The 17,365-nt window shown below is 40.5% G+C and overlaps 1 protein-coding gene across 2 annotated transcripts in view; it reads right to left on the bottom strand.

Moving 5' to 3' along the window:
* Window positions 1-873: 873 nt before the first annotated feature.
* Window positions 874-17,365, bottom strand: part of map3k21 (mitogen-activated protein kinase kinase kinase 21) — a 31,364-nt gene continuing 14,872 nt past the window's right edge. Inside the window, exons 2-11 of one of the 2 annotated variants that reach the window (XM_030748576.1) lie at window positions 10,529-10,709; window positions 10,247-10,395; window positions 9,473-9,648; window positions 7,432-7,672; window positions 6,818-6,940; window positions 5,918-6,013; window positions 5,025-5,175; window positions 4,352-4,446; window positions 3,412-4,236; window positions 874-3,323 (exon numbers count right to left, since the gene is read on the bottom strand). In XM_030748576.1, the coding sequence (XP_030604436.1) occupies window positions 2,944-3,323; window positions 3,412-4,236; window positions 4,352-4,446; window positions 5,025-5,175; window positions 5,918-6,013; window positions 6,818-6,940; window positions 7,432-7,672; window positions 9,473-9,648; window positions 10,247-10,395; window positions 10,529-10,709 (2,417 nt within the window). In that variant the 3' untranslated portion in view covers window positions 874-2,943. The remainder of the gene's footprint in view (window positions 3,324-3,411; window positions 4,237-4,351; window positions 4,447-5,024; window positions 5,176-5,917; window positions 6,014-6,817; window positions 6,941-7,431; window positions 7,673-9,472; window positions 9,649-10,246; window positions 10,396-10,528; window positions 10,710-17,365) is intronic. The other variant, XM_030748577.1, reaches the window with a different exon arrangement.

Genomic DNA, 17,365 nt, shown 5'->3' on the forward strand with positions numbered 1-17,365 from the left:
AAAACCACCCAAAATAATGTGAAATAATTCTGACTGTCAGGAACAAAAGACACAAACCAGCCACATTAGTCTTGACTTAGACTTTATTGAAAATATTGATAAACTTGATACTCTTGATCAATCAGGCATGAAATGACAAATACTGTAATGATAAACAGCGCTCACTGAAACAGATGCACTCTAAGCTCAATCTGACACAGTCAGCATGACACGTGTTCAGCGATTTTAAAGGAAGTGTTGCATTTAACAGGAAGTCATTCAATCAGAAGGGCGATAAGCACTTCATACTGACGATACTTTGAGGAGTTTTTCATACGGAGTCGCCTTCTTTGTGAAAACTCCTTTCTAGCAGCTAGTTCATTTTTTTTAGTGGTTTTGGTCCTGAAGATAGAGAGGCCTTAGTGCTGGTAGAGCTGAATTTGGTCCTGTAGCCACACAGCCTGAATGTGCCAAGCTGGTGTCTGGATTCACAAATGTTATTGCTGCAGTTTGTCAAATGCACTGGAATGTGTGTACGGGAATGTTTTGAGACTGCAGTATTATTGTACCAAAGCATGCTGGGATTGAAAGATGCTCTTAATTCATAAACTGTCTTGCACCTTTAACAGCGTTAGGATGAATAAGGCCTTTACAGTGTTTGGAGCTGCTCTGAAAGTCAGTGGTCATAAAATACAGCAACATGGGAAATCATAAAATGCCACAGTGAGATACACAACAGGAATCAGTTATATTTACACCATTTGGAAATTCATATCTTTTTGTAAATGAGTCCTTGAGTTCTTCACAAGTGGGCCACTTTTTTTATTTAATTTTTTTGGGGGGGGCGGGGGGGGGGGGGGGGGGGGGGCATCAACAGTAAACAATTAAGGATGGAGTTAGGTCCAGTACATATCCTTCATTATCAGGTCTGCATATTGTCAAGTTCACACAAGTCTGGAAAAAAATGCGTTGAGTAAATCAACATTCAAAGCCCTTTGTGAATAATGAGGAAAACCACGTTTACAGCATGATCGTGAAAGACAAACTGTGTCTCGACTCTGCAGCCAAATTCAAACGTCTCCAGACCTTCCTGCACGTGACAACATGGATGATTTCTAAATGGAGAAACCTTTAGTTTAATGTTATATAAAAAGTAAACAAAGAGAAGAAAACAAAACCAAAACTCAACTAAACATTAAAGCAGTTACATGTAACAGCGCTATCAGAGAACCAAACCAACCAAACTGGGGCTGATTTCTGTGACAGTGAGTGACTGAGCTTTTAAATGACACAGCTGAAGGCACAGATTCATCAGGTTTACAGTACAGGTATTGCAATTTTGTGCAGTTCATGCTCTTAACAGTGTTTTAAAGTAAACACTCTCTTGTGTAGACACTTATGGGCTTTGAAGAAATCCTAGAAAATCATGCGGTCATCGGAGGGCGGGGGACTGGACTATAAATTTATTTGGGTTTTCCCCCTCACATGAACATTCATGGCTGATGTGATCCCCCGCTCTGCTGCAGTGTGCCAAATGAAGAAAACAAAACAAAACAAAAAACAAACATCTATAAATACTCTTCCATATTATCAACACATGACCACAACTTTTAAATGAGAAGATTTCTCCTTTGTAGGGCTTCCAGTTTTCTACCCGCATCTCTAAAATATTCAGGGCATTCTGGGTGGAAACATACATGCATCCCTACTATGATCCAGTATACAACCTACCCTGAGACAGCATGGTCTCATGGCAACACGTGCAATAGTCCAAAAAATGTGATCTGTTTTTGTGTGCATGGAGAGCGATTGATACATGATAGTAAGCACAACTTTGAAACTGATGTGTTTCAAAAGTAAGTGTAACAGAGCTTTTATACACGGGCCAGTTGTTTTATTTGAACCCAAACCACAATCTGTTTTTTCAAGTAGGTTTTTTTGGTCTAAGTCTAAACCAGGAAAACACAAATCCTGTGTTGCTTCATCATAAACTCCCCTCAGACTATGTGGTAGATGGTTCTGTGCATGTAGGCAAGACAAAAAAAGAAAAAAAAAAAAGAAAACTTCCATGAACACAAATTAACAGGTACATTTGTTGACTATTCCATGTAATGTTCCAAAATCCCAAAACTGTTGCCCAAGAACACAAACTGTACTGCAGCATTGCTGACTCGGTCATAAAACAGCATTAATGCAATACAAAAGAAAAAAAAACTGCCAGCATTAGGTCAATAATGGATTAAAAGAAATATTTACAAACAAAGCATAATATAATTTTTTTTTGTTCAACATTTTAAGGGTACATGCATGCATGATTCTTATGTCAAAAAAAAAAAAAATCTAAAAGCGTGATCACACAGCTTCGAAACTGACATGGAATGTATGTCCTGTTGGTTTCTAAGGTAAGGTCAAGTCTCTTCATATTAAATTACCTATAAAAATATATATATAAATAAAAAGGTGAGGGTACTGTGTTGAGAAAGCTGCAGCAGCGGTCAACGTTTAGCTGCACCGATAGAACGAGAAAGGAAGGGGGGTGACAAAGGGAGCAAAGGGTGAGGGGGGAAAACAAAGGTGGCAGTCGAGCACCGAGTGGATCACAGGAAGAGCTGCTGATCCATCTCTGGAAAGTTCTGCCTGGGCTTCAGAACCCTGCGTGTGTTCTAACATGAAACAAGGCAGTGTGGAAGGCCGCTCTCAGTAAATCTAGAACTCCTTCGACTCAGGTGCTTTCTAGAAGTCTCAAACTCTGTTGTACTCTAGAACACTGATAACTATGTTCTTGAACTACAACAAAGCTGATTTCTCTAGTTCTATACAGAACCTTAATAGATGGAACCAAAAACAGCCTGGTTCTAAACCCTCCAGGAGTTCTAGGCTATAAATTATGTGTGTGCATGTTTTGGAACACTCTAGGTTGTGTGGAATGAGCTTTAACCACCAGCAGATTGCTTCTTGAGACCCCTAAGAGAGGAACTCTTTGTCCAGCTCAAAGACAGAGGGCCGTGCCGGGGAACTTTGAATGCGGCAGAGCGGCACAGTGCAGTCTCGTTTCTGGCCCTCAGTGTCCATGTCCAGCAGGGAGCAGCCCATCCCTACCTCTGAGGACAGCATCATGTTTAGGTTCTGCACCGTCTTTTCTCCAGAATAGTGACCCAGGGAGTAGCTCTTGTTGCGTCCTCGCAGCAGAGCCCAGGTGTGGGGTTTGGCCCTTAGTGACACTGGTCGTGGTCTTGTGAAGGCCTCTCCACCAACGGGCTTTTCTGGCCCTCCATATTTCTCTTTCTCTTGTTTCTCCTGCTTCTTTTGTGAGGCCGGAGGAGGCAGAGCAGGTGGGCCATTGGCTGTGAACAAACGGGGATACATTTCAAGAGTGGAAATCATTTTAAAACTACAAATTTACTTCCCACATTCCTGCTTTGTGTTACTCACTGTTGTGGTTGGTGGTGTATTTCTTTCTGCGTAGACGTGCTGCTGGGTTGTGGTTGCTCTTCTCTGGAGGCTGGCTTTGGGTTTGCACTGGTGTCTGTGTTTTAGCTGCAGTCTTGTTACTCTGGCCTTCTGTAAATGCTGCTGGGCTGTGTCTGGCTGGCTCTGTGTGATGATTGACAGCTATATGCTCAGTCTTCACAGGGTTAGACTCCGATATCTCTGCCTCAGACTGTAAGAGACACTTGGTGGAGTTGTATTCCATGATGGCTGACATGGAAATAAGATTGACAGATTGGGGGGAGCTGTGGTTTGATGTTGCCTCGTCTTTGCGGGAGCGACCGCTTGGCGGTGAGGTGCTGCGGCGGAACCGTGTTGCACGCTGAAACAGGCCCTCTTTCTTCTTCTTCTCTTTCTCTTCTTTCGGGGGCTCACAGTCTTCCCCAGGAGCTGAGTTTTTGAGGGCCTCCCTGATGTCATAACCAAGCAGAACCGAAGCCAGCAGCGAACCACAACCATAAAGCACAGCGTCCGTCTTGCGCCGAGCTGATGTCCTTTTCAGGCTGTTTGTGGGCGTGAGCTGTGGGGTGGTTGAGGTGGATGAGGTGGACGTGGTGGTGTATGGGTCATCTGGAGTCTCTGGTTGGCCACCCTGACCTACTATTCCAGCATCTCCTGTCCCGCAATTTCCACCAGGGCTCTGAGGCTGCTGCTGCTCATCCCTCCACAGAGGTAGATCGATGTACACCTGGTTGGGGAACTTGAGCTGCTTTGGTTTGGAACTGCTGTCAGGACATTCCTGGGAAAAAGCTTCATCTTTACTGGTCCCTGTTCAAAACACAGAAGTGCAAATAATACATTAATAAATGATTTCTCCCTAAAAATCCAAGCAACCTTTATGTGCACTCAGCATGCACAGCATGACAATTTTCTTTTAGCTCACCTTGTTCAGCAAACAGGGCAGCAAGGGGGACAGATTTCTGGGACTTCACCAGGCTAGTAGACCAGGGGTTGCTGCCATCTGACAGAGGACGCACTCTTAAAACAAAACAAATAAACAAATTAAAAAAAAAAAAAAAAAAAAAGTGTGCCAGTGCAGACATGAGAAACAGATATATATAAAACATTCTAAAACTGCATTTTAACTGTTCAGACATCTGGCCGCACAGATGCTCCTGTTAACTAAGGGCCCTTTCACAAAGAAAGTGCCATGTGCTGCGCTGACTGCTAGGTTCAACAAAGGGCCCAAAATTTGCAGCGCTCTGCCTCTACTATGGCATTTTTGCCTTTGCTCATGCTCTTCACGTGTACTATATGTGCTGGCTCCCTGTCACTCCACTTTTCTATTGGTCACACAAAGTGTACATCACACTGTTCCCACACCGTGCTGGTGTGCTTGCACTGCGCTTTACTCGATACAGCAGGACACCGTTACTGCACAGATGGGTTTATGAGTGCAGCACAGCACATGCCACTTTCTATGTAAAAAGGCCCTAAGAAAGGCTTAAGATGCACTAGCAAAATATACAGACAAGCATGTAGACATGTAGTTTTGAACTGGTGGCCAGTCTTCAAATACACAGTGTGAGAGTGAAAAATGATTGCCCTGGGTTTACCTCTGAGTGGCAGCAGGCCTTTCTTTGCTCTGTACTGAACTGGGTCCCCAGGTTCTTCCTTTCTTCTTGATTCCCTTTTTCACATCATCAAACTCCTCTGGCCTGAAGAGGGAGCTGCGGCCCCATGTACGGTTGCTCTCATCTTGAGTAACTGTAAATGCAGGGATTGTTAAGTTTTACAAATAAACAAAAACAAACAAAAGGAGCAAATAAACCAGCTGCTGCAAGATGCTGTTGGCCAAAAGACAGTCCTCACAGGGAATATGGAGTAGAAATGTTAGTAGGATTGTTAAAAGGTATTCTGTCATCTGTAAAATCCTCATAGTAATCCCCAAAAGGATCATCATCAAAGTCTAAGTAACCACCAAACTCCTGAGTATTCTCATTTAAAGGTTGAGGGATCTTTAAAAGTGATCCTACACTGGATGGTTCACAACTCTTTTATTTTCATGAATATCTGATTCAGAGTGACTATTTAACCTTTCATACCAGAAAACAGATGACAGATGACAGCCAAACAGAAATACAACAGCAACCAATACCAATGTTGTTATAAGATCCTCTTACGGGTGTTGGGTTGTTGTTGTGAAGTTGTTATAAAGATGTCAGCAAAAGAAACATTCACCAATTATGTCACAGCAGCAGACAAGGGCCAAAAAAAAAAGAAGAAGCTGCCACTGACTTCATTTTGAGCTGCATATTAAAACATGATTAAGAAAAAAAAACCCAAAAAGATCAACAGCTGACTGGCCCATGTCTGCAGAACAAACCTTGTAGCTCATTTGTTTGATTTTCAGGGTGAGTGCCCCCATTTTTACAAGTTAGCAACACGTCACACGCAGCTCAGTGCTATTAGCAACACCCAGACTGCATGAGTGAAGCCATTCTCTTGCCTTTCCTCCTGAACCCAGAGCAGGCTGACACCTCGTTGGTCAAATCAACATCCTGTTGGTAAACATACAAACTGTCCCTCGGCCTGTGGGATGTCACTGAGGAGGGAAACGTACATGTTACAGCCAACCAACACGAGCACTGTGAAACAGAGCATTTAACACTGTAAAAGAGAAGGCGAAGTACTTCAGCAAGACTTGAGTTCTTCAGCCACAGGAGCCGTAAGTGTGTGCATGTTTGTCTGTGTATGAATTAAATTTGCGGGCTGTGTAAATACAACTGACTTAAAATGTGCAAGAAAACACATTTGGAAATATGTGTCCATGTAAATAAGACTGTAAATCAGTGTACACAACTGCCAACACATGATTCCTCATCTAGTGTGTATTTATGCATATTTCTACATTTCTATGTGGACTAAATACAGGCTGTTAAAACACACCACCCTCTTGGATAGTACAGTCCTTCTGTCTACTCTTGTAGCTCCAAGTGTCAATTAAGAGCAGTTTTAAACACATGAATCTGTATACAAAAGTACTCTGACTGTTTTGTGCCTCCTATCTGTATATCAACCATCTACCATAAATGCACAAGAGGAATTTGTGCAGTTATTGCAAGGGCGTTGGCGCGTGACTAACATCTTTATCAAACTGTTCAAACAACTGGCTGACTGCTTGTGCCTCTTTTGTTCACATAGCTCTAGACATTGTGAATGACACTGTCCCCATGTTCCCAGTTCCCATGAAGCTCTCAAAGAGCTGATGTGATTTCTTCAGTCTTTTCACACTTAGATGAGCAGACTGGACTCCAGGCAGGACAGTAAGCACAGCTAAGACAACCTGAGGCAATTAGAAAAGCTTTAACATGCAAAAAAAATTTAAAAACCCACAAACTGAACTTACGCTGAATGGCTCGTAGACGGGGGATGAGTGTAGGGCTGCTGGGAGGAGAGGAGCTGGTACTATGAAGGCTCCGCCTTTTGTCCATGGAAGGTGACGCCTGCACGGTGATCTTATGTTGGAAGTCTAGAATATACCAGACGAGTATAACAGTTATTACAATCCCAGAGGAGTTACTGTTTGAGTGATTACAGTCCAACATGTATACTTAAACTTTCAACACAGTGCAAATGTTGCAAACACAACAATGTCAGAATGGTCATTTAATCCAGACACGTTAGTTGGCTTATTTTTTCTGAAAAGCCCAGGAAACCAGGCCAGATGGATCATTTAACCCTGGTTTAAATACTGCTCTATTGTAAATTTACTAAAAGTTTGGAAAATACATTATGTTTTAAACTTTTTATTTTGTTACAGATATAAATGTATGACAAACTAATTGTCAAAAACTGATTTTCTTTCACTTTTTGTAGTAATATTTAAATGCACTGTGGCAAACACACCATTCCCACATAACATTCCCATGGATAAATCATGTCCATGGAGATTCCAAGTTGCTTTCTACCACAAATACAAAAATGAAACAAGTCCAGTATCTTAGTTTAAGCCGTGCTCACCCGAGGGTAGGCTGATGCGGTTCCCATCCTTCAATTTAAGGCGGGAACGTTTAAATTTGCCTTTCCTCTTCTTCACGTTGGGCTTGTCTTTGTTGAGCTGGAAAATGAGAATATTGAGCTCTCTCTCCAGCACGTTGATCTCGCGCTCTGCCAACTGCTGCTCCCGACGCTTCAGCAACTCCTCCTGAGACTTCTGCTGGAGGGCGGCTCGCGTCAGCTCCTCTTCTCTGGAACGTAGCTCCTAGAAGAAGCAGTTATTAAGATTTTATACATACATACATACATATATACATACACATATATCTATCTATATATATATATATATAAATATCATCCACATGATGACACCCTTGAGACACCTTCTTTTCAAAGGGAACACTGAATATATGAAAGTGTATACATTAAGTGTTTTGTGGCTCTATAGTGAGTCACTGGAGTTAGCAAGGTCTGCCAGAAATGTACCAATTTAAAAATACAAACAAAACTTCAAGTGCGGAGCTACTCAAGTCTACATTTGCCATCAAACACATCCTGAACTCTGACTATTCTGTTGATGGGTTACAGGTTATGCAGATGGCAAGTTTTAAATAACTGATTAACAAAACTGCATTGGAATAATAATTTTTTAAAAAGTGAATAACTGTATCTGATTCTGCTGTGTATTGCAAGTTGTACTTAGTTCTTATAAAGAGTGCAAAAGTAAATAAACTACTTTTACTACTATTCTTTTAATGAACAGTCAACATTTAAAGGCTGAAACTAGAATAAGTAAGAATACCTTAGAGATCCAGAAAGGATGTACCTCACTCACCCTAAATCAATATTCAGTACTACTCTTACAGTCATGCATCTGTGTTACATTTACCCTGGTAAAGGATTCAGACACTATTTTTTGAGCATGGAAATCTTTAAAACAGGCAGGAGTAGGTATAATTAAATAATTCACTAATAATAAGCTGTTTCAGGAGCCTTCTGTTTCAGGTAGTGTTATACAGCTAAACAATGAAGTCTCCTCCCATTGCTTACGCATTCTTTATTCCCTGTCTTTTCCCTTGAATTGCTCTCAGTTGAGTAATAATAATCCTTACTGGATGACTTTCATAAAGCAGCTTTACAGTCAAACCCCTTCAGCCACCCACCTAGACACAGATTACTGTGAGAGTTTTACAGGAAATCTGTTTATGAAGGGACTAATTCACAACTAATCTCATAAAATTTATGATGGGAAAATGTGAGTTAAAGCTCAAAGCTAAATTAGGTTTTCTCTCACAGCTTTACATAGTGGACAAATGTTATAAAGTATGGTGAGGCAACACAGATTACCAGCTGCACAGTTAAGCGTTTAATTTTAGGGATTATAGAATAAAAAAACAAAACAAAACATAAAAAAAACCTCAAGCTCAAACGAGGGATTAGCAAAAGTGGAAAAACTAGAACAAAGCAGACATAAATCTACAACACAAAAATAGGCACAAATTAAAACTCTTAAAACCCCACCTGTGCACTTTTGTATTATGTGTGTAACTCAGTTCACCATTCATTAACTCAGCTCTGTGTGCTGATCCTGCTGTTTCACTAAACACTAATTAACCCCCCACTTTAAGGCAGCAACGGTAGACTTATACAGGAAGCAGATTAAGGTTTTAACAAGGGGAAGTCCACTAAAGCGCCTCAGCATTAATGACTCAATTGTTAAACGTGTGATTAAACCTTATCCACTGAAAGTAACCAATTAAACATTTTAGTCCATAAAAACTGTCCAGAGCTATACAGCACGGTTAGACTAAATGGTAGATTAGCCTACGTGTATCGTTATTAACACTCATACAGTGAAGAAAGATAAATAGCTGGTCTTTTTTCATACTCCTCTGTGTCACACAGTGTGGGTATAACTTCCCACACTGTGACACAGAGGAGAGGTTGCTGGAAATTAAACATACTTTCATGTGTTTAACCAGCTGCCAGGATGGTATTGTATTCAGTGACTTCAACATACTGATGTTATCAGTGTTCAAAAAAAAGTCTCCTCCCACTGCTCTACCTTCTCTTTGGTCCTGAGCTCATCAAACATCTCCTGGATCTCCACACGCCAGTCGTCCTGCATGCTGTGGAAGGAGTCCTGAGGCATAGTGGCCATCACCGCCTCTTCGATGGCTGAAAGCTGCTCCAGTATGCAGGAAAAGGAGGGACGCACATGGGGGTCCTGGTCCCAGCAATCTGGACAAATAAAATGCAAATGTAAAGATGGACTCAAAACCACTGTGACCAAGTCATCTACATACTGCGTCTGTGGATGCAAAGTGAGAATCTCTGATAAAAAGTTAGTCAGTTGCATCAGCATTTGTCACAGATTTGGGGAAAATCAGCTTGCCACTAAAACATGTGAACATATACAAATCTGTACATGAAATTTGATTTAACTTAAAGTCCAATATTTAGTGCATCTTAAATTTGCCTTTCTTTTGATGTGTATTATGCCACATGCCACTTCTTGTATGGATGTTATGGATGTCGGTGTAAACAATTTTATGTCCTGATGTTAAAAAAAAAAAAAAGTACACTACAGCACTGTTTTTGGTATTCCTGTAAAGACTGTACAAGCTCAAAGTAAAGAAACAAAGTGTTTCTTACAGGTACTGATTTCTCAGAAAGACTTTAGAGCTTCATATTTCTAATATCTTTGATTGTTGTGTGTTTTTGATTGATGTGTCTTTATATTTGTCTTATATATTACTGCCATTAATGTAATAATTCCTTATCACATACATTTGTGAAAAATAAAGCTTTAACTCCACTGAGATTTGCTCATACTTACCTTCCATGAGTTTAGCAAAGGGTTCAGGGCAAGTAGAGGGGATTGGTAGGGTTAACTTATTAACTGCCACGCCGTAAGCAACAGCTAAGCCATCTATCCCACGGTATGGCACCTCCCCAGTTAACAGCTCCCAGAGCAAGACACCGTAACTGTTTGAGGACAAAGGAGATGAAAAGAAAGTAAAGAAATGACAAATGAAAGAGCAATGTCAGACAAATGAGAAAAAGTAGATACTTTGATCTAGTTTTGAGGACCAATGCTGGCATAATGTCATTTTCATACCTCCAGACATCACTGCCTTTGGAGAACAGAGATGACTTAATGACCTCCGGTGCCATCCAGGAGTAAGTGCCTGCCGCTGACATTTTTGTGGTTTTGTGCCACTCCCTGGCTAGGCCAAAATCTGTGATCTTCAAGGTCTTTCTCCCAATGTCATCATTCTCAATTTTTTCAAGTAATAAAACTGAAAAGGAAAAGAATGGATTTTAGGGGGATTAATGCAAAAACGTAGGATAAAAATACAAGAGAGAAAATGCATAACAAGCTATGTGTAATTAAGAGAAAAGGAAAAGTGGAAAGACAGGACTGAGATGAAAGTGACAGATGTGAGGGGGATGAGAATAAAGGGGGATGAAAGAAAGGGAGATACAAAGAGTGAGAGACAGAGAAAAGGACAACCGTGCAGGTGTGGAGATGATAGCCGATATTTAAAAGGGCCAACAGCGTTATGATGGTCATTTATTACTGTAGAAACAGAAGGCTGACAGCGCCACAAAGCACCTGTCCTCAGGTCCTAAAACTGTTGAACATATTAAAGAGAGCAGGAACCCCCCCCCCCCAAATCTGCTGGTAACACTACACCAGGCCTGAGAGCCCTGCCATGGTGAAGCCAAGACCCTCAATCATGATCTGGATTAAAGAAAATAAATAAACACAGAAAATGAAGATGTGCAAACACACACTTTTTTTTCTGTGAATGATTCTGTATGAGGACAAACCAGTCCATGTATAATGACAACACCTGAATTAGTTTAAGAAAGATAAATGTGTTTTTCAAGCTCTTTAAAATACTACAACAGGATCGGTTTGGTTTAAGTAAATGTTGATGTGATTTTGAACTCTTTTAAATTTCAAAACGACATCTTTGCAAGACAACAGAAGATTTGAATTGTTCCATTCTGTTGCATTTTTGTGTTAAAAACAGGCTTCTATATAGCAGTGAGTGATGCAGCCTCAAAATTAAATGCCGATATTTCAAGAATGATATTTATGACAATACAGAAAAAAATAGTGAACATTTTATCAGTGATTGCAGCTCACAGGTAGCAGCATTTATTAGTGCAAACAAAATGGACATGTTCCAGTGAGCTACTTCCACTGATGAAATTCAAAGTGTGAACCTGCTGCCACAAGGTGAAAGCAGAAGTTAGTGATATAGTGACAGCAGTGACATAGCATTATATACAGTGACACAGCAGAAGTCAAATGTAACAAAAATAGCCTAGATAGTATTTTCCCTGGAAATTTTAAGTAAATTTATAACCGCTTAACACTTTAGTTTCATAATAACAATAATAACTAAAATAACATAACCCTGTAACTCTTAAGGAACCTGCACAACACTGTCACCTAATAAAGTTTTAAATTGAAAAGTATTTTCTACCTGTGATGCTGTATCTTGGTTTGAGCTTTTTATTCAGTTAAAAACCCTCCTATACCAGCATTTGGGTTGGCATCATGTACTTGGCTAAACAATATCTAACTGCATCAGTAAACACTGCATCATTTCCATCAACCATTTGTCTGGATGATGTATGGTTTGGTTTGGCACTAGTTCTTGGCCCTCCACACCTGTATACCGAATATGAGATGAATTTTGCCATATGTGAGACTACTTTTGAATTTTCCTTTATATTTCACCTAAAAAACTGTTTACCTTGCCTGGTTTGGTATAAATCTTTTCAGCACAACATCACACGTGTGACTATACAGTTATTTTTTTCCATTCTGACACACTGTATTAACACATCGGACATAAATTCACACAAAAAAAATTAAATCCGAGTAAAATAAAGAGAAAAGTTAATTTTTTCCTTTACTGCAAAAACCAAAAACATGTTTAACAAACTATGTTTATAACTTAAAATACAAATAAGTTGCAATTTTCAAAATCTTATGTAAAAATTTAGCAAGGAACAAAGTTATAATACAACTATTTATAATAAAATGCAGGCAATGCAATCAGGAGTAACAATAAAAGGCCACGCAAATTATTTGTGCCACTCCAAAAAAAAAAAAAAAACAGTCCCTGCCCATCACAAGACAGACAGGCACATCACAGGCCTGACACTTCCAGGTGTATCACTCCTCCTGTTGTACACCTGGAGACAGCATTTACATTTCAGTCTGCCTTTTGGTGGCTTTTTGGCTAGCATCTGGCTTGTCCATGACTGCACAACACAATAAACACACTACACACAAACTATACACTCCAAACATGCTAAAATCTCTCAAATTTCAAGACTCACTATCAATATCAATATCACTCTCTCTCTCTCACACAACTTTTACCTGTTCCTCAGCAACCAAATGCCACACGTTACCATATAATTCTCTGGTTGATGTGGCTTGGCCCATCTTAAAGGGACTAGACCTGGATCTGGATTCAGGAATTTTTGGTAATTTTGGATTCTCTTTTTTTGTATCACATTTTCACAAATATCTACACAGAAGTACATTGCTCAAAAAAGAAAAAAAAACTTTAGGAACAGTTAAGTAGCAGAGGAGGTTGCTAATCAGTTTCAGCTGCTTTGGTGAAAATGAAATTAACAACAGGTGCACTAGAGGGGGAACAATAAGACAATCCCCTAAACAGGAATGGTTTTACAGATGGAGGCGACTGAGATTTCCCCCTCCTCATCTTTTCTGACTGTTTTTACACTATGTTTGCATTTGGCTAGGATCAGTGTCACTACTGGTAGCATGAGGCGACACCTGGACCCTACAGAGATTGAAAAGGTAGTTCAACTCCTCCAGGGTGGCACATCAATACATGCCATTGCCAGCAGGTTTGCTGTGTCTCCCAGCAAAGTCTCAAGAGCATGGAGGAGATTCCAGAAGATAGGCAGTTATTCGAGGAAAGCTGGACAGTGCCGTAGATGGTCCTTAACCCATCAGCAGGACCAGTATCTGCTCCAGGATGAGCCACTGGTGTGAACGTCTCTGACCAAACAATCAGAAACAGACTTTATGAGGGTGGCCTGAGGTCCCAATGTCCTCTAGTGGGCTCTATGCTCACTGCCCGGCACTGTGGAGCCTGATTAACATTTGCCAGAATATTTACCGGAATTGGCAGGTCCAGCACTGGCGCCCTATGCTTTTCACAGATTAGAGCAGGTTCACCCTGAGCACAGATGTGAAAAGGTCTGGAGAAGCTGTTTAGAATGTTATGCTGCCCGTAACGTCATTCAGCATGACTGGTTTGGTGATGGTCTGGGGAGGGACATGGAGGGACGCACAGACCTCTACAAGCAAGGCAACAGTATCCTGACTACCATAAGGTATTGTGACGAAATCCTTGTACTAATTGTTAGACACTACACTGGTGCAGTGGGTCCAGGTTTCCTCCTGGTGCACAACTGGTCCCCACGCTCACTTGACCTAAATCCAATAGAACACCACTAGGGACATTATGTTTTGGTCTCTCCAACGCTGCCAGGTTGGACCTCAGAGTGCCCAGGAGCCCAGTGATGCCGTGGTCAGGATCTGAGAGGAGATCCTCCAGGACATCGTCCGCCATCTCATTGGGAGCATGTCCTGATGTTGTGAGGCATGCATACAAACACATGGGGGCCATACAAACTACTGAGTATCATTATGAGTTGCTGCAAGGAAATGTCAACAAAGTGGACTAGCTTGCTGCATCATTTTTTCCACTTTGATTTTTAGGATGTCTTTGAATTCAGCCCACTGTAGGTTGACCATTTTCATTTCCATCAAACGATGTGGCATCCTTTTGTTCCTAACACATTACCCAGCTCATATTAGTATAGATATCCAGCATCATTCCCCCCTGTTGAGATATGTGTTTTTAAAGTGTTCTTTTAATTTTTTGAGCAGGGTATATTATTGTAACCTAATCATCTTCAAATGTCTTTTTTGCTCAAACTTTAGAGACACTCAGGGTGAAACAGATTGACAGTAAGCAGCAGTGTTGAATGTTATTTTTGAAAGTGCATAAATAAATAAATAACATTTTTAAAAACTAGAGTAAAAGTTAAACATGCCAAACATACAAACAACAATCCTGTCCTCATAATCACTGTTTTACAAAATTTCTCCATCCAAGTGAAAATGCAAAGAAGTGTCCAGCACTGTCAAGAGCATGCAGAAAGCAATAGATGATATAACTCTCATCATGGAAAAATGTCAGAAACCTACATACAATAAAATGAAACATAGTCTGATATATATATAAAAAAGAAAAAAAGAGATAAAGGCACACATTTCTGATGTTGCAAGCCAACCTTTGCTTTCCCTGCGCACATATGAATAAAGAAACTGAATTTTCTTCAACAAGTTTTCAACCAAATTTTTCAGCAGCTTAATGTTCAGTGAAAATGCACAGAAAAAGCTTAATTTTCCAAAATATCTGTGTACATGCAGACAGGGCCTACACTATGCAGCATTTAGGCTTCCTGAACCTGTGCCACAGAAAACCATGTGATGACTGCGTAGTAACTTCTAATGTTAATTGTTTCATTTCAACAAGAATGAACCTGCCCAACTTCCAACTATTATACCTCAGACATCAAGAAGCATCCTTTTCCATGAACTGCTGTAGCCAAAATGGACACTTTGATTCTTTGATGCTCTTGGCATTATTTTCCATGTTTGTTTTTGCCAAAATCTGCTTACATTACAAACTGTCCCATTTCATTATTTACACTGCAAGTCAATTTGAACATGTCCTATCAGCTGTGTACTACTGAACAAACAATAGGGAAGCTAAAACCCAAGAGTCTAAATGTCCCTTTAGTTGGTTTGACAGAGGCTGTCTGAGTTTACCGCTAAGAAAAACAGCCTGATATATCCATGGTAGGGTTGTGTGATATTGACAAAAAAATGATATCTCGATATTTTCTGTAATTTTGTCGATAACAATAATAAATGATATTTTGGATTATTTAAAAATGTATTTGTAAAAAATGTGTTTGTGCTTTGTGTGTGTGTGTTGGGGCGGGGTGTCATCGTGCGAAAGCAGTGTACACCATGGACAGGTCACCAGTCCATCGCATGGCCAACACGCACTCACGCACACATTCACACCTACGGGCAATTTAGAGTGAGCGATCAACCAAAGATGCATGTCTTTGGACTGTGGGAGGACACCAGAGTACCTGAAAGAAACCCACACAGGCACGGGGAGAACATGCAAACTCCACACAGAACGGCCCGGAATGGGAATCGGATTGTGTTGTTGTGAGTGAAGATAATCCTCGCCTAGGAATTAAATCTAAGGTGATAGACTGCGAGGCTGGCGATATCTGAATTTCTTTCTCTGGTGCAGTGTGTTCACTCATTTCCAGCTTTAAGTGTGTTGTTTAGACAGCTATGCTAGCACACAGTATGGGCACTCTCAATGTGCGCGCGCAGCAGTCTATACATGAAGCAGTGAACGTGTGGAGTCGAGGCGTTTCTATTGTTTTTTTTCCCCCCCCAGTCAGCTCGCGCAACGTTAACATGGAAATTAAGATATTATTGTTGACGATATATATCGCACACCCCTAATCCATGGATAAAGTACTGCTGCTGCCTACACTCTCTGGCAATATTTCCATGGGAAAAAGGACATCATGATAAAGATACATAGTAGAAGTGTTTAAAAACACATCAAGGCAATTGTGTGTCTAGTCTGACTGTGACACAACGTACACTTGAAAATGTTACCCGGTTTACAGCCTCTTTGTTAACAAAAGCTTTGTAATGTTTGGGAGCACTCAAATGAAGCAGTTACACTATTTGTGCCATTATCACTTGATGACCTTGGACTTACTCCCACATTTCAGTACACAACCAAGACATGCCAACACACACACACACGCGCGTCCTTTTTGTGTTTTTTTCCCACACAGTCATAGAGAAAAAATGCACCTATATTACACTTGCAATCTAATTTTATTACCATGTCAGGCTCAAGTAGCATGGTTTACTGATAAAGCATACAAATATTCAACTGTTGTTAAGTATACACTGATACAACTAAACAGCAAATGTGTCAAACTTGGACCAGATCTACTGAAATATGTAGGAGCTGTGGAAAGGATTATATGGAAAACAGATAATGTTAGGCTTAGAGACCTTGGGAAAACTCAAATGACCATACAATTTTAGTGGGCTACAGATAAACTGTAATTTTTTATAGCTCTATAGCTCTGTGGTTTTTATACCTAAACTGTTTACTTTTTCAGTGACTGATATTTTAAAATCTAATGTAATAAAGTATGTTTTTCAAGCATTTTTATGCATGAATAGTACAGAGTTAAAAAGCATTTCATTATTGTGATGTGTTCACACTAGGGCTGCAACGATTTGTCGGCATAATGGACGGCGTCGACAACCAAAATTAGTCAACGTGGAATTTTAATGTCGATGCGTCATATTCTGAAACCACATACACGTGTGACTTTGTAACTGCAATACACCACAGGAAGATATGGGGGCAGCATTGCCTCCATTGTCTGCCAATAACAGTATTAACGAAGAAGAAAGTAACAGAACACCATGGCCGTATCTCAATGTGCGGACTTGCGTACTCGTGAACTTGTGAAACATAACAATGGTGGAACAGAGAGGAGGGTGGAGAAAATGAAAGAAAAACGAGACAGACTGTCAAAAGTGTGGGAGCATTAAACAGAAAACAAAAATAAATTTGAATGCAGACTGTGCAAAGCAGAGCTTTCCTTCCACGGAAGCATCACTCCGGCACCCTGGAGCTGTGACTAATGCCGCGTTTACATTAGTACCTACTCAGCGAAGGTCGACTCGACACAGCTGGCCACAGTCTTGTTTTATTTCCATTGCAAGTGAGTACCACCTCAATGTGGGTGGAGTCGATAT

Source organism: Archocentrus centrarchus, chromosome 15, assembly GCF_007364275.1.
Source record: "Archocentrus centrarchus isolate MPI-CPG fArcCen1 chromosome 15, fArcCen1, whole genome shotgun sequence".
NCBI classification, from domain to species: Eukaryota; Metazoa; Chordata; class Actinopteri; order Cichliformes; family Cichlidae; genus Archocentrus; species Archocentrus centrarchus.